Source organism: Pararge aegeria, chromosome 19, assembly GCF_905163445.1.
Source record: "Pararge aegeria chromosome 19, ilParAegt1.1, whole genome shotgun sequence".
Lineage (NCBI taxonomy): Eukaryota > Metazoa > Arthropoda > Insecta > Lepidoptera > Nymphalidae > Pararge > Pararge aegeria.
The window spans coordinates 6,589,922-6,608,684 of NC_053198.1; the positions used below are offsets into that span (position 1 = coordinate 6,589,922).

The 18,763-nt window shown below is 36.0% G+C and overlaps 1 protein-coding gene across 5 annotated transcripts in view; it reads left to right on the plus strand.

Moving 5' to 3' along the window:
- LOC120632299 (protein doublesex) overlaps window positions 1–18,763 on the plus strand; it is a 265,049-nt gene that overhangs the window by 66,357 nt on the left and 179,929 nt on the right. For all 5 annotated transcript variants that reach the window (XM_039902136.1, XM_039902140.1, XM_039902138.1 and 2 more), the window contains exon 2: window positions 14,496–14,639. In XM_039902136.1, the coding sequence (XP_039758070.1) occupies window positions 14,496–14,639 (144 nt within the window). The remainder of the gene's footprint in view (window positions 1–14,495; window positions 14,640–18,763) is intronic.

Sequence of the window (18,763 nt, forward strand, 5' to 3'; positions counted from 1 at the left end):
GCTTTTCGATTAAAACAGATTTCCGTCAAAGACGCGCTTTCAGCGGATTCCATGTTGTTGGTGCGCTAAGCCATATTTCATTATGATATACGGTGTGATTACTGCAAGGCCAAATAATAGATGTACGTCATAAAAAAATCTTATAGGAAATTGGTCGCGGTTGAAGTCGCGGATAAATGCTAGTATTGAATAAATGAGGTAGGTATCCGCTGCATGCACAAGTTAGGTAGCTACAATACTTGTTTTTTTTCAGTTTTTTGCGCTTGACTACGTCGGCAGAATCGAATGGCGAGGTAGGTACCTTTTGCGTGAGACAGTGACGCCTACATCTCCTTGAGTTCTTTTAGTTATGGCTTTTTTGTCTACTTCAAGTTAGCCTTCGACTGCAATTTCACCTGGTTGTAAGTGATGCAATCTAAGATGGTAGCGGGCTAAAATCGAATCCCGGATATGATCCTTAGTTGAACCTGCTAATCGCAAAAAGAAAAACATCTTACTTAGTTAAATAGTATGCCCAGCTACCTGTTTAGCTATTCCATAATTCCTAAATTATGTCATAGACGTTTCTAGCACTGCGTCATAGCCAATGCGGTTATAAACAACGTCCTTGCGTCGTTACTACGGATTTATGGCCGTTTCATGACTCCCATAATTCTCTTGTTAATTGTCCTTACTTTGTATCCGCGTCAAGCTAGGTTTATTAAGTTTGGTGAGTCGGTATATATACGGACCTGAAGTGGTAAAAATTTAATTGAGCACAACCTCAGTAGAGCCAGAGAACCAAACTATAAACAAGACGTGGTCGCTACTACGTGGTTTAAACTATGGGTCTCATCGGAAGGCTCTCAGATACTCAGCAGGCGATGGATAGCGTAGTTAGTAGGTACAAGATTTTCTAGCTCGCAATCGAGGAGTCGCTATAAAGTATGTGATACTTGAACATGTGAGTAAAATGTATGTTATTTGCATTGTGTTAAAGCTCAAACTTGCCTACAACTCCTTAGCTCGGGCTTTTGACAGAACGTTTGTAAAAAGAAAATCAAAAGTACAGGATTTGCAACTCTAAAACGAGTTAGGTCCATTTTACTTTGACGATACGGAGTTTAATACTCGGAAACGACTCCTCGATTGCAAGGGAGCTAATATTGTACTAAGGCTACTGAACGAGAGTGGCAATGATGCATCATGCACCAAAAAACTCAGTGTTGGTAGACGACATAAAGCAACAAAAAACCACCCCTTGTGCCAGGAATCATAGACAGTTAAGTTATATGAGTTGCCTTATGTACATCGATTGGGGAAAAGTAAATGAATGCCTAGGAATCTCCTTAGAGTATACGTGTTAATTACTTCGGCATTGGCTTGTTCGTTGTGAAAACGGGCATTAGATGCGTACAATTTTTAGTGCGGTAAATACTACAGTGCATTTACACTACAATTCATTGATGGAGACTAAGAGTTTTTAATGGGTGTAAGCCTCGGATGGCCACTCCGTTTCCTCCAACTGCGTTCTATATGTCAGGCATTTATTGTCTCTACAAAAAGAAGTACAATTTTTTTTTTTAATATAATGTTAACAAGTATCCAAAAGGCACCCGACGGACGTGACGTAGTTGGCGCATAATTATTAGATGATACTGTTTGATGTTCATTAAATTATTTCATTTATTTTCCAATAATTGGATAATTGTACAATCATGAATTATTACGCATGGATTATATATTAGGTTGCATGGATCGTGGTCACGGTAGGTACGAGGTGTCAAGTTGGATGTCACGTGCAGAATCTGACCACCCGCTTTCGTGTTCTTTTTGTCAGTATTTCACGAACTGTTCGACACACTACACCAACAACGTCACTTTTAAATTCAGCTCTACGATTTTTCTTTGTTTGCATAATTCTACTAGAATTATTGATTATTAAGAAATGTTGATAAACCACTAAAATCTTAGTTTAAAATCTTTAATGAATAATTTTTTGGCAAAAAAGTTTGTATGCAAGTGTCATTACTCAAGTTCTTTCAATATAGTCTGTGGATAATTACCTAGTCGTTTTCAGACTGACCCTTACACGATGGAACGAGATGTTAAACTCAACTAATTGCTACAACATGTCTGTTCTTTTGATCATTAAACTATCCAGTTTATTGCACAAATCGTACCAACGATCAGTTATAACGTCTACGGAATGATAAACCGGCCCTCATCAATACAAATGAGTCGAGTATCTTCGCGATCTTAGTAATTAACTAATAAAATTCAAACTGTTACTGTTGTGTAAAGGTTACTTCACACATACCGAAAGGGTCAATAAATAATGTTTTGCTTATCAATAATTAAGTGAGTTTTTAAATATACCTAATTATATAACAAGATAAGTAATCTATAATCCAATCGCCTAAAGAATGCGTTACTGATGTCTGCCCGGTCGTATAAAACGACCAAGAAATAGATGATATAATCTTTTGGCTACAAAGTTTAAATTAAAAAATGTATTGTATTGTCATTAATTTAACGCAAAACTTAAAATATCTGTTGCTTCAACGGAGAAGGAAAACATCATCAGGTAACCTGCATGCCTGGGATTTGTTCATAATGTTCTCAAAGGGGTGCGGAGTCCACCAATCAGCACTGGGCCAGCGTGGTGGATACCCGTGCCTTGAAGTGGGTCGTTTTAAAAAAGTTATATGATGATGATGATTGTACGTCAAAGGATAATTGGATTTATCGAGTGTTCGCCGAAAACCTAAGACGATTGCAAAGGATAAATTAAGGATAAGATTTCTTTCTTACACTTTTGTTATTTTTTGTTACCCAAATCTATACACAGGTTAGAACTTTTTGGATTATTTATGTGCCCACTTATTTATGCACTTAAAATTTTAATACATATCGCTCGGATGATTGCAGATTGCGAACTCATTATCGTTCTTTTGCAATTGTCCAATTTTTCTTAAACAATCTACGATTCTGTATTATCCTACGACATACAGGTACCTTCCATATAAACAGATAGATAGAGTAATGATGTTGATGAAGTGATGTCCAAATGATGTCCGACAAAAATTGGTTGTGCTTTACACTTTTATGAAAACTAGCAGTAAGAGTAGGTAACGTATATACTTTTTAACACGCTTTTATTTACTTGACTTCTGTGTACGTATATAAGGTATCTATACAACGAAATCTTCCAAATTAACTTTCACTCACTACCAGAATTCCGATCTTTTACGAGCAGATGACATTATTTCCATTACGTGTATTTTTAGAAGTTTAACGTTAAGCATATAAACTGTTTTCGAGAGAACAGGCTTAACTTGTTAAAAGAAACATTAAGGCTCTAAAATAAGCGTGTGAGGTGCCTCTAACTATTCACGTATCATTTCCCTGCTTTTATGCATTTAGGGTTATTGCATAGCTGTTGCGCAAATTAGATGATTCCTTAGATTACCCTATTACTATGCTGAGGTGCTTAGACACTATAAAAGTACCTCCAATAAAACACCACTGCAATACGCTGGGATACCTACACTTAACAAGTAGGTATTATAAAGATAAAGCTAGATAGAAGGTACTTACTATAATTCTTTAGCATTTCCTTTTACGCATTCCTACGTAAAATCCTATTCATTTCGTAAAATGAATGTTTCTTACTCTTTCACGCTAAAAATACTGAACGGATTTGACTGTAATTTGAAATGTAGACAGATTATATCCGGGATTAGCACATACAAACTTCTTAACCCGGAAAAATTCACGTGATTTGTGAAAAAAGAATTTCACTACGATAAACTATAGATGTACTTATAAGTTAGTACGTGATCGGCAGCACGGCTAGCATGGGCAGGAGAAAATATTTCAATGGGGAAACGATGAAAATTTATCGTCTCCAACAGCTTTATCAACTCTCAGAGCACTGACAGACAAGTGGAATTATTCTACGAATAATGTACTCGTATGTGTAATAATAAACGGGGGTAAACTTTTCCTATTCCATGTCGTGCTTTAGGGTTTGTTGGGGGACATAATGGGGGGATATGATTTTTGTGTCCTGTGCAAGTGGAGAAATAAAAAAGTTACGTGTGCAGAAGTAATTTTACAAACTAGAAGAACTCCGCGCTTTGCCTGCGGATCTTGGCTACTCTTTATCCTAGAAATGCATGGTTCCTTGAACGGAGAGGTTTGAAACACCTTCTATTATTATTGATTAAAGTGAAATTGAAAATCTCCGTTTGTGTTTAAAAAGTCAATTTCCGTTATAAAGCTTTTACCTTTTTAGTTATGTATAATTGATTGATGGCATAATCTTAAAATACACGTCTGTATATCTTTTTTCTGTCTTGACTCTTGCTTAACCTTCGACACTGATTCAGACTGATGGGTCTTTCAGACGTACCGACTTAGGTTGAGGACTTGGTTAGGAGTAGGAATCCTATCGATTACGTTGCAAATTTTTCAGTTTATTTTCTACCTGTTTCGCGAGGTATAGCTAAGTATTATAAAAAGATTCTGTGTAGACGAAGTCGCAAGTACTAGTTCATACTGAAGTAGAAATAGTTGGTCTAGCTACCTCTTATTTAACCTTCATGTTATTTATGGAATAATTAATAAACACCCTAGTTCCTACTGCCTTTATGAAAATAAAGGAAGCCTTTAATAATTTAATTATTCAAATATGAAGGTCCAAGTAAAAAACTTTACAGCAAAGAAACCTCGGTCTCTGCCTACAACAGTGTCGGTCTCTACCAAAACTGGCTACGCTGAGATCTATAGAGCGTATCTACTTTAACTTTCGCAAGACCTACCTAAAGATTATTCTCAATTTAATAAAGATTACAATTCCAGTGTGGATTTAGTACGAATAAAATGTAATGTTTTAATCTTTGCTGCGTCGCTTTAGTTATTAAAAGCATAGACTAGAATACAAGTTCCACAACTCCCTAATAAGGATCGGCACGAGTAATGGCGTCGGCATGAACGCCTATTAAGAATATGATCGAACCTCCTTATCGTGTTTGGAGTTTGACATTTGTAATCTGTGCGCTTATAAACATTTAAATTCGGAACGGATTTCCCGCTACGTACAAGCGGGAAAATATTTACGTGCAAGCTTCGTAGGCGTTAGAGAAAAAAAGCGGTTCTATATTCAAAGTAGGCACTGGCCAATAGCGTGCGGCGGAGGCGTGTCCGCGCGTTCCGATTGGCCGGATAGTGATGCACCGCTCATAAAGTTACAAGTGAACGTGAACGTTAGACCGGTCGTTTTATTACGGTTACGGGGCTTAGGGATGTGTCGATGATTTACGATGGTTATTATTAATGCGTTTTTAATGTTCTAACCTTGAAATGCAGTAGGTATCTTACGGACTGCGATTTTGTTCAAATATTATAAAATTGGAAATATATACCTATATTTCGTTGTGGTTATTAGGTACTACAGAGGTATTTCATTTCAAATTATTTAATGCAGATTTTAATTTATAGGTCTTACAAAAGATTCCGTAGGTTTACTCTTCGAGTCTGCATTTTTTTAGAGGAATTTTACTAATAATTTAAAAAAAGAAACTCTTGGCTTCGATACAAGGGCAACAGACGGTAGGCAGCATAACAAAATGCACTGAACGCGTTCTACGTACTCTGCTTTATTTTTAAAAATGCATTTATTTTCACTACAAGTTAGTCCATGATTGCACTTTCACCTGGTGGTAAGTGAATATGAAGTCTTAAGATGAAATAACTTGTTAGAATAATAATATTGAAGCATCAAAAACCACTCCACTTTAGTAGAGTTTCTCAAAGTGGCGGTTATTCACTTCACTGTATTTCGCTATTGTCAGTAATTATTATTTTACCTCTAATGTTCTAAACATTTACCATAAAATGGGGAAAGTTTGTAAGCTGGCAACAATTCACTGTTTTTGGACACAACTGTGATAAACGACTAAGACACCGGTAGGTATCTTTGCATCGTTCGAGTCCATGTAGGACTGCCTTGTATAGAAAATGCTCCCGTATTTATATCAAAATACCCACCAACTCAATGTCATGAACATAAGTAAAATTATTTACCCACTTTATAAAATTACCGTAACAACTGCATGAAAAAATGGCTTAAAAGTTTCTGTATGTTCTTAATTCTGTGGCAGGTACATACAGTATTTTTTATTTAACCCAAAATTATACTAAATAACTAAGCGAAATATTCCTCAAATTTCCCTTACAGATAACTTTGTCTTTTTGTATCGACAAAATTTTATTCAATCGTGTAAAGCAGACAATTATTTAGTCAGAAATGTGGTCAACAATAGTATATTATATCTCTATTTTGCTACGAAGAAATAAAATATAAATATTTTAAGGTATTTGCATCTCATTTATCAGCACTCATTTAATTAGAGTAAAACGATAAATGTTAAGTGACATATACTAAATTGATGGTCACTAAGTATCGATTTGTCTTTTTTTCATTGGAGAGATGCGGCCTGTGGGAATTTGATCAGACTAGGGAAACTAAGGAATCAGATCGGACTGAAGATATTTGCTATGTGCAAAAGACAATTTTTTTTACACATACTTAGAGTAAAACGATAAACGTTAAGTGACATACTAAACTGATTGTCACTAATTATCTGTCTTTTTTTCATGGGAGAGATGCGGCCTGTGGGACTTCGATCAGACTAGGGAAACTAAGGAATCGGATCGGAGTAAAGATAGGCTAGAAAAGTACTTACTGCATTATTATAACAAAGAAAGATCTCCTCGATATAGACGTAATACACAAATTAGTTGTATACTGCACAGTCGCCTATCTTTGTGATAGCAATGTGCCGCGCCATAAACCGTCATAAAACGAAGACCATTGTTCGGGGCGAGTGAGGGGAACGCCGTAAAACGCCCCCTTAACCTCAAACAGTTCAACAACGGAAATAGGTAGGTACTCAGCCTTGTTTATCTATTGCCAGCTGTAATTTGTCGAAGGTGACGAATTTATGAGGCGTGCTATGTGCTAAGGACGAACGTTTTGTACACATACAAGGGGAAAGCGATAAACTGTTTAGAGGCTGATGTTTTTTTTTTTGTTTTACAATACACACATCGCCATCTAGCCCCAAAGTAAGCGTAGCTTGTATTATGGGTACTAAGATGACTGATGAATATTTTTATTAATAGGATACATAAATACTTATAATACACATATAAAAACCCAGACACTGAAAAAAATTAATGTGCATCACACAAACATTTTCCAGTCGTGGGAATCGAACCCACGGCCTTGGACTTAGAAAGCAGGGTCGCTGCCCACTCCACCAATCGGCCGTCGAAGTTTGACGACCTCCGTGGTGTAATGGCGTGCGCCGTGAATTTAAGTAGGAGGTAGGGTTTGATTCCCAGCGAGGGCAATTTTCAATTTTATAATTTCTGAATTTCCTCTCTTCAATTTTGTGTTCCGGTGCGATGTCGCGTAGAATTATATTGTATTCCCTAACAGGTCAGCCCGCTACGATTTTAGACTGCATCATTACTTGCCACCAGGTGAGAAATCGAATTCAGATACTCTGCAGTTGAACATGCTAATAAAGACTAACGATGCTGTTAACAGGCATTGAGTAGCCAGATATTTATAGTGTTACTATTGTAACCACTCATTAATGCAAGATATTATGATCAACATGACCACTGGTCTATAGTACACATACACTGCTAGTAGGTACACTGCTGGATTGATGGCCACACATAATCTCAACGCTGGGCAGACGGGTACGCAAGATTTATAAAAGGTTGAACTTCCTAAACATATTTTGATCCTCGCGATGATGAATTTCAAGGCGTTTGATGACTAAACAATAATGTATGAAAAATATATTATAAACATGCTACTCGTTATATTGTTTGTGTACAGTCAAGTGAGATTCAGATTACTCCTACATTTATAAGTCCCTTATAATATTCCTTTATTTGCTTATTTATATCCAAGAAAAATAAAATGATTGAGTTTTATGTTGTTATTTTTACCTTCGTTACGCCTGGAAAAGTGTACGAATAAAAATTTGTTCGGGTAAGCAACTGCAGGAAAATAACGCCACCGGGGAGGTCGTAAACAGTGACATACTCGTAGGGTTGCCACTCTCCTTGCTGAATTAGCATTAAAAGCTTTGTTTTAAACACTGCGTTTTATGTAGGTATAGAAGTGTTATAAAAATGTCTTCTGCGATAGGTACCACTATAATGAACAGATTCAATTTCCTACCAAATGATAACTTGGCGTCTCGTTCCTTAACTTTCCGGGAGTACAGTTTGACTGAAACACGGCTATATCAACTAAAACAAACCTACGTAGCAAACTTAAGATCTAGTTTTTTTGTTATAACCTGAAGTCGATTTTTCTTATGTAACCATATCTATATTAAACCATAATTTCTAGGTAGCATTTAATATTTATTTTTAAAAAGCATTTTCGCTACAAAATAAATAGTTATGTAGAGAGACACAAATTTTAATAGTTTCTAAACTAAAGGGTTGTATTTAGAAAAATGACTCCAGTCATCTAGAGGTAGCTATTTACAAATCCTGTGAAGGCTTTTAACCTTTTTAATTATTAAATTTAATTTATATATATAACTCGGTTGTTTCAGCCCTGGCACTTGAAAACGAATGCAGTAAAACTTACGTTGCGGAATTGTCACGGCACCTACGACTTTCGTTTTAACTAACTTCGTAGTAGGTACCTTATGCTTAAATTTTTCCTTATATCAGTTAAAATAAATATTTTTTATATTTTCGCACATCACATTTATCTGGTAAATTGAAATTCTAATTAAGTAATTTACAATGAAATAATAAAATTTCAATTTAATAACAACTATGAATTTAAAAAAATATTAAAAATCAACTATTGTTTTGAAGGGTTTGTGTAAGTCAGCATAATAATGTAAGAAAATTTATCGAAACAAACTCTTGAGTTTAATAAATTATAGGTATAGAAACAATAGTTTTCTTTGCCGTACCTAATACACAATGATGTGTGAATATTAAACTTAATCATCGTTAGTAACCATCTTAAGAAAATATTAAAGCAGGCACAAGGTAACTAGGAAGTTAGTTAAAACGAAAGTCAACTGAATATTTCCCAGCGTACGTTTTACTGCAATTGTTTTGAAATGCCGATACTTCTCCAGTTAAATTAGTGATTTATCGTTAACGCTAAGTCTGCGCTAATGGATCGTTATGTAAGATATCGCTTGGAAGGATGCATGGTAAAAACTTCTTTCAGAACTTGTATGTAAGTCCCGGATAGCCGCTCATATATCCAATATTGTTTTGGCTTTTTTTACTTAGTAAAAAGTTAACCAAACTAGTCTCGCCTGATAAGTAGCGATGCCATCTTAGATGGAAGCCGGCTAACATGGAAAGCTAAAAATGGGTTAATTAAACCATATTTATACTATATGGTTAATGTGAAATTGAAATGAGGTTGAAATAAATCTCTAATTTATTTTGTTTATTATAAGCGCACAAGGGTTAAGTGAAGTTAATTGCTCCTTTGTTCCTAACAGGTTTGGGTGCGACATTTGACTAGGACGTATTAATGTAGCTGATGCTATTTAAAAATTTTGATTTTCTTTTTGCATCGTATTAGTTTTGTTTTTTTTTTATCATTTTGTAGACCTAAATTTATGTTTGTAATTATTGTTAATTTATAAGGACGTAGTGTTTTTATTATATTTGTTATTTACCAATAACTTACCCATAGAGTATACAAACACTACGTCAGACCATGTCGCTGCCTGTCCTACCTTTGCAGCGTTGATACGCTGGCAGTTTCTCACTTACCGAGGCGTCACAAAAAGCGGGCGAAGCTGCCGAATCTGCTCAAATGCTTAAGCACCGTAAATAACTCCGTTATATCCGTTATATATTTGTAATGACTACGTTCTTGCGGCGTCGCGTTTGAGACTCTGGGCCCATGGTCTTCGGACACGTAAAATTTAATTAACATCGTGTCCCAAAAATTGGTCTTGACGACGATTGGTAACACAAGAGCTGGCGCTTTTTAGCTCAACCGCCAATTCAAAGGAGCAATAGCGCCATTTTGGGTACCATGCCCATAAGTGAACAGTTAGACGGCTTATATTTTTTGTGAACATTAATGGTAGTTTGTGATTATTTTTATTATATTTTATTTTTTACCATTTAATAATAGAGATTGGATAATTACTGAGTCTCAGTTATACTACGAAAGAGACACCGCGTATCCTTTAACCAAGCCGCTTCTTTTAAATAATACCTTTAGGATAGCATTAAATAAATATTTAGATTTGTGAATCAGTACAGGACCGAGTCGGGTGGACTTTATTTACAACCGGCCGATAGATACGTCTGGTTATAAATAAATTTCCGCGTATGTAATGTAATACGCGTAAGACATTTCTAAAGAATTGTTTAATTTAATGAGTAACTGAGGACTTCGACTTCAGTTTCGGGGTGTCGATTTCGAACTGTGCACCAACTGCTAACTTTTACAAGTTTATTAATTTTTATTAATAAAATATCACTTGCTTCAACGGTGAAAGAATACATCGTGAGCAAAGCTGCATGCTTGAGAGTTCTCTGTAATGTTCTCAAAGGCGTGTGGAGTCCATCAATCATGGCACTGGGCCAGCGTGGTGGACTACGGTCTGAACCCCTAGGAACTCATTGTAGGAGGAGAATCGTGCACGGTAATTGGTTGATATGATGTTGATTTACACGTGTTACTTTTATATTGCTGTTGTTAAGAATACCCTTAATGAAGTGATTCATTTATAATACTACTAGCTGTTGCCCGTGAATTCGTCTGCGTTTGATTTTGTTTTTTCATGTGACAGTTCAAAACAAAATTAAAGTATTCAGTATCGCTAAGCCTTCAATGAGAGAATTGCTGCTGTCCGCTTAGGAGTTCTGTTCTCTAAAATATTAAATTACGGCAAAATTAAACACATATTCTAACCTCTATAGCACAAAAACAATTATTTAAATCGGTTATACTTTGTCGGAGTTATGGTGAAAAATATCAAAGCACTTTCATCCCCTTTACCAAAGGAACCGAGCTTAATGTCGGGATAAAAAGTATCCTATATTACTTCTAACACTTCCAAAAATATGTGTACAAAGTTACGTGAGGATCGGCTAAGTTTTTTTTGCGTGAATGCGTAACAAACAATCTTACATTGACATTTATAATATTAGTAGGGATAGGGATTGTTATAATTCCAGAATTAATTTTGAACAAGCATATGAGGATTAAAACCTACGCCTCAGGTACTGTAGGACGTGTTCCTTGCCTAACCTGCAAAGTGTTGCTCTGTTAATAGGTCAAAAAACCGTCGTAGTATCCCTACATGATATAGTATAAAGAATAGTTATCTTATGTTAAAAAAGACAGACACATTTTATTTATTCATATAGATTCAGGCCAAAGCGACCCGCTTTTTAATAACAGTGCGACATTTATAAACAAAGAAACTTAAATAGGTACTCGAGTAGTTCATAGAACAAAAGCACTTGTGTTTGGAGAACTAAACACTTCCGTTTCGTGGTAGCACTCAAATCTATTTATTTGAGAAATACAATTCGATGGCGGCTTCGTGTTGATTGAGTCGGTATTTATTTAACTCGGACAACTAGAAATAATAATGGATACTATAGAGTTTATACTTTTGTGAACGACTGTCGTGGGTGACGGAAGATGAGAATACAGTTAGCTTTGTGCTCCTTCCGTAGGCAGCAAAAAGTTATAGGTGCGTTCCGGGAATATAACTCTGTCCCCTGCAGTCTTTACATCTAAGCTATCACAGTCTTTGCGAAAAATAAACGTCTTTACCCAAAAAACTCAATAAGGAATCGAATTTGGAAGCCTAATTTGGCCTTGACCTATATATAGCCTATAACAGTCCACTGTACTAAAGGCCTCTCCCAACGGTAGGGTTTTTTTAGCTATAATAGACTAGCGCTCGACCACAATCTCACCTGATGGAAAGTGTAGATGTGGCCTTAAATGAGACGCGCTTGCCTAGAAGGTGCCTATTTGCTCTTAATAAAATCGCCATCTAGCCCCAAAGTAAGCGTAGCTTGTGTTATGGGTACTAAGATGACTGATGAATGTTTTTTAATGAATAATATAGGTACATAAATACTTAGAATATACATAAAAACACCCAGACACTGAAAAACATTCACGTTCGTCACACAAACATTTTCCAGTTGTGGGAATCGAACCCACGAGGTCTTGGACTCCGAAAGCAGGATCACTGCCCACTGCGCCAATCGGCCCAATCTTGCTTAAAAGAAGATTTAGGAAACACGGAACTCGGAAGGGTCTTTCAAACCCCAGCCATGCTACGAGTATATATGCATATATAAGAAAGGAAGGAGCAAATAGCTTCGTGCGAGTTTTTGGGATATCAACAACATAGGGGTGAAAACCCGTCCGGTGCCTTGCAGTGCGATGGTAGAATGGTGAGGAGGGGACGAGATCGAATAGGTCCTGAGCACACTCTCCAAAGTATGTTCTATAAAACACCGACAGACTGGCTACCTTACGGCGATCAAGACTTTGGAGTTTAGCCAAGGGGTGAATCCCCGCCTATAAGTCTCCTGGCTCGGCGACCCACAGCATCCAAAGCGGCCAACTGGTACTTAGAACCATCATAAAGATGTCGTACTCCATGCACGACCGAACTTGAGCCTGATATAGAGTAATCATTAGTTGGGTCGTGAAGTACCGCTTGACTTTATTAAGAATACCAGGTGTTGGTTGGCACATAATCACCACGCTGGACAGGTAAGTTGGTGATCGCAGTATTTGGTAGTAGTAGCACAAAGGCGCTGCTACTCGTTTTCTGTTATATGCCCGCTGGAGAAGGGGCAGTGTGTCAAACCTTCTGCAAAGCGTGATGGGTGTCTACGGGCGAACCCTCCCGTTAGGAAAGCTTGAAAGGTCTGGAGTCTAGCAGAGGTCTGCTTATTGGGAATTGATGAATTGATGCAATAAAATTCATTAATAGCATCTCAAAAGGGTTAGCCAAAATAATCTTAAAATGCGGCTTGCCTTTTAAGATTTAGATTCAAATTCAAATTCAAAATTTCTTTATTCATGTAGGCCCTATAACAGGCACTTATGAAGCGTTCATACATATTTGTTTACATAATTGTAAGGGGATGGTGATAACTACGTTCGCTAACTTAAATCTAAAGCTACGAGGGTTCCAAACGCGCCCTGGTCTAAGAAGAGCCCACAACAAACTTGCCGGGTAATTTTTTTTTTTGTTATCACCATCTCACCGTAAATTTATATTAAGCTATGAAGCTAGAGCAATTCACACCCAAGCTTTATCGTTTAAGTAATCCTTAATATTATAATAGGATTTTTCTTTCTTTACTCATACATAGTGATAGTTGTTACAATTTATTTATGATAATATCACGATAATAATATCTAGATCAAAATTATGAGAATCATAGTTATATAAAATTAATATTCAAAATTTACGTGGCTTCAGAAAATCTCGTTCGTCATCATCCCAACATGGCGGCCTCCGACTAACACAAAGTCCACAGACTACCAACACGGCTAGTACCCGACACAGAATGATACCCAAATTATGTTGTGTTACACGTTATATGTACATGAAAAATATTTTTACTATAAACTCCGGTCGGTTTTCGTTGGAGTACCTACATACGCCCGACTTGTGGAACCCAATCAACCTATTCTTAATTCTGAGCTTGTTCGCGTGACGTGAAGCAAACTACCTGAATCGCTGATGATTGTGTTTTTCAACCCCGAATGTGTTTTCTTTAGATAGGTAGGTACTATTGGGATTTTCAGATCCGAATTTTCGAACCACTATACCAATCTGTATCGAAACAGTGGAGAGTTTAGAATCTAAATAATCTTCTATTTGAGTCTTAAAAGGTCTATTCCTTGCAGTGGGGTATTAATATATATTATGTTATTATATGATTTATTGAAGACGTCCCTGGCGCATCGGTTAGCACTCTGATTTTAAGTGGGAGGTCCCGGGACAATTTTGAATTTTCTCTGGACTGGTCTGGTGAGAGTCTTAGGCCGAGGCTAGTTAGCACCCTACCGACAAAGACGTGCCGCTAAGCGTTCCGATACGATCTCGTGTAGAACCCGATTTGTGCTATACCCCTAACAGGTTAGCCCGTTACCAGTGGCGTGCATAGAGGGTATGCACAGGGTATGCAGATGATATAAAATGAAGGAAATCTCCAGTACGAGTTATAGAAAACTTAAGGATAGGCATTGTAAGAGTTATAAAAAGTCTACTCTTAAGTATTTATAACTCGTTCTGCACGCCACTGCCCGTTACCATCTTAGATTGCATCATAACTTACCAGCAGGTGAGATTTTAGTCTAGGTCTAACTTGTAGTGGGATAAAAAAAATGTCGATGACAAAATCAATAACATAAATTTTCTCTTTCTTTGCAGCGGTGTCGCTGGAGTCCCTTGTAGAAAACTGTCATAAGCTTTTAGAAAAATTTCACTATTCCTGGGAGATGATGCCCCTCGTGCTAGTCATCCTTAACTACGCGGGCAGCGATCTCGAGGAGGCGTCGCGGAAGATTGACGAAGGTAAGCGCTGGCGACGCATAAAGGTACCAACTTGGTTTGACAAATCTCTAAATAAATATATAAACATATATAAAAACAAAGCTACATTACCTTAGCATGAGATTATAACGACGTCGATTTCTAGTATTGAATTAATAAACGTCAAGTAAAATGGAAATCATCGTCCTTGTTTAAAAGGGTATTCGTTCAGATTTAACATATTGGTGTAATCTTCATATTTGTTGCCATAGTGTCTCTGCCTATCAGAGACACTATGGCAACACTATGGCACTCTGATAGGAACTAAAGCTCAAATAAATTGCAACCTCCTTAACTTTGTTACCCACGTCGGGGATAGCGTAAGAAATTCGGGGCACGAAGTTTTGCTTACGAAGATGTTGTGTGTGTGTGTTTCGGTGGGTCCCGAAATCATAAGATTATGATTCCAGCATCAGGGGAATTAATAGATACTTTTGCAATTAAAGCTATCTGAGGAACGAATCCAAATCAAAGAATCAGTGCTATTTTCTGGTTCTGGTTTACGATATTTATTGTTCCATAAAGGAATCACTTAAATGGAACTTACATGCTAATTTACAAAAAGTGGAATTGCATCTTCGCGCACAATAAATAAATTGTAAATTGTAAGTGGGTAGTTTTGAAGCACCATCGCATCAAAATCATATCGACGGTCAACTGCTGACGCGATTTTAATGTCGCAATATCCATTTTACTTGGCGTTTAAAGTGTTTCGATAATCGTAATCGACTTATTCTTGCAACCCGGTAAATATGCCACTTAGGTATAACTAACTATACATACATCGCTGTCCCTTTCCATGGTGAATCTTTTGGTAAGGAGAGCCTAGTTAATGTGCTCTCGAATACATTTCGAGATTTGTTTACAGCCAAGTTGGCATTTTTATATGTATCGTATCTCAATAGCCATACTTGCTCGACGTTTTATTTGGAGGACTCCGACAACATTATTTTGACCTAAAGCTTACTCGTCGAGCATGTATCCGAGTAAATAAAACCTTAAATGTATATTCACACATAACAGTGTCAGGGACATAAGGCTAGGAGTGATAAAATATATATCGGTACATTTTGTATGACATCGTTTACGTAGACCAGTAACGTATTCGGGGTGTTTTAAAAAGAGGGTTCAATGATTTTCTGAAATAATTATAGATAATACAATAAGGACCTAATTGGCCGACAGTTACCAGTCGACTTTAAATTATCCGTTCTAATTTAATGTTCAATGAAGTAGGTACTTCAATTTCTATTCGGACAAGTTGATGATGCGTGTCTATTAGGGACGGACAAAAAAATCTTTGAAAGCAGTTTTCTTTTCTGTTCGTCTCTACGCCATTGGTTATTTGACTTAAATTTGTCTCTATCTCTTATTTTTTAAATTATCATACAATCATTAAACACTCTTAAGAAATACATATTTAAGAAATAATACGATATATACAATGCAGTCCTTGCTCGTCCCTGACACAACTGTTGTGTGAGAATACTTTTTAGTTAATAATATGTGCCAACGGGCTAAACGTGAAAAGATAGACGTTGCTTTCTGAAATAAATATTTAAACTACCCCAAAGGCAAATCGAACACTATAATTTTCTCCACCTGTCCAATTCAGTCATTTTTCATGCAATTTACTAACCGGTCGTGTTCTCATACAATTAGATAGCGACAATCGTTTAATCATCTCCAATTTTGTATAGAGATGACAGGTTACCAACTTGCAGAAAATTCACTGAAAAGGTGGATAGGCCGGTTTCATATTCTGCTGCGTCTATTTTTTATGCTGTCTGTATTAATGCATTGAGTGTAACTTTTTACAATAAAACGTGTTACTAATTAACGTTTATGCTCTAAAAACAAGACCTTGGACTTGTATACGCATTAATAGCGAAGCCTCCCAACAGACCAGACCAGAGGAAATTCGGAAATTATAAATTCCCAAATTGTCTCTGCCGGGAATCGAACCCGGGACCTCCAACTCAAAACCACACCAGAGAGTTCGTCAAAATCTGGTCGTTAAATAAATGTGAAGTGAACCAATATATTAAAAAATAATATGTTTTCGGTAAAAAAAAAACATTTTGGTCTAAACTTCATGGTGTTCAGACCATTATCGTGCACTCCATACATGCGTGAAGCCACTGCCTATCCTAAATTTTCGTAACTCGAATTGAAGGATTATATTCTATATCATCTGTCTGCAATTCTCATAGTGTGCACTGGATGCTTTAACGCCTTGTGCAGGGTCTCTAGCGGACAGTTTGGAAATCTTTGGTGTGCCATACAAAACTCGATTGACAAGTTTTTTTTTGATTAAAAACTTACACTCAATGAAATAAATGTAGAACCTTTTTTAATTTTTTATGTATATATATATATATACCTCATATGTGTTTGTGTAACAATTCCATTGTACATACATTTCTTAACTTAACTAAAGTAACAGGTGTAAAAGTAGTGTCTTTCACCATGTTTCTCTAAGACAAGGATAGAACTATTTTGACCCTGTCAATTGAATTTAGAGATGTATGTACAATAGAATTACACTCATGTGCTCATATTTAGTTCATTAGTATTATGCTCTGTGCTAGCGTTTTGTTAATGCTATGCGATTAAAAAAAGTATTGAGATGGAATCAAATAAAAAAGAAAATAAATTATTTTAACATAACCTATTAAAGTAATGAAATTCTTCATTTAATTAAATTACCTATTAGTTATTTGAAATAAATGTAAAGCTTTAAAGGATTTTTTATTAAAATAACCTACTTTGAGGAGGAAGCAGTCGTTAACAACGGCTGTTTAAAAAAAAACTTACTTAAGTAGTAAGTTTTACCTATACTATCACTCTGAGACAGGGTAAATATAGGTCTGAGTTTTAAACACATGTTGATTCGTGTAAAGATGAATCTCGAAAAATGTTTTTTTTTTTGGGCCAATTGTGATGTACCTACATAAATCAAAAAAATTAAAAACAAATAAAAAAGTGACTTCTTTATTTTTTACTGATCGTTATTCGGTATCTGGTTGAAAATACATATTGATTATAACTTATAATTACATATACCGCGTCTTTTTTATTATAAGATATTAGCAAAAACACATTGGACTTTTCCCTAGCAAAATAACCATTACAGAAGCTTATTTTACGCTGAAATTCAAAATTTCAAAAATCTCCGACTGTACATTATTCTACAAGTCAAGCCTTTTATTAGATACCAATATTGAAGTATTGTTTTAGTAGTGAAAATAAATTTCAATCGCAATATTTTGTTGGCGGCCATCTTGGATTTAAATTTTTCATACTGTATTCTACTAGTCAATCCCTCCCATTGATTTCCATCAAAAACAAAAAACAAAATCAGTTCGTCCGTTCTAGAGCTACACAGACAGACACAGACACGTAAACTTATAAACCCCCATCGTTTTTGCTTTGGTGGTTAAAAATAAGCTCCGGATTATTCATGAGTTAAATCTTATTTTTCTCGAACACTTTTTGTACATACGCTGAGGCTTGAGCATTAGACATATAGTAGCTATAATATTGATCGAAGTAGAGAGTCTGTCTGTTTGTAGAGAGCGATATATCATTGTCGCAATGATTACAACGAACTTACATTTGTGGTTCGGTTTCTAGTTACATTGTTGGCGTTACCGTATACCTTTGGGTCTGGTGGGAGGCTTCGGCCGTAGCTAGTTACCAACCTACCGGCAAAGGCGTGCCGCCAAGCGACTTAGCGTTCATGTACGATGGCGTGTAAAAACCGATTTTAAATAACCGGGATTTAATATAACTGCCATACCCCTATCAGGTTACCATCCTATCTTTGTAGCGGAACAAAACATTTGATTAAAAATCATTGCTTTTATTATAACTACAATAATACATATGAAGGATGGGCATTATAGAAATAACAAATAAAGCAACAAAAAAACATTTTGCAATTTTATATATAATTCCTTAATAAAAAACGAAATACAATTAAATATACAATTGGAAAAATAAAACACGATTAAAATTATTAAATTAGCATATTTTTCTTTAATAAATGTCTCAATAGACAGACCTTTTTCCACTATTTAATTTATGATAATTTATTATAGTTT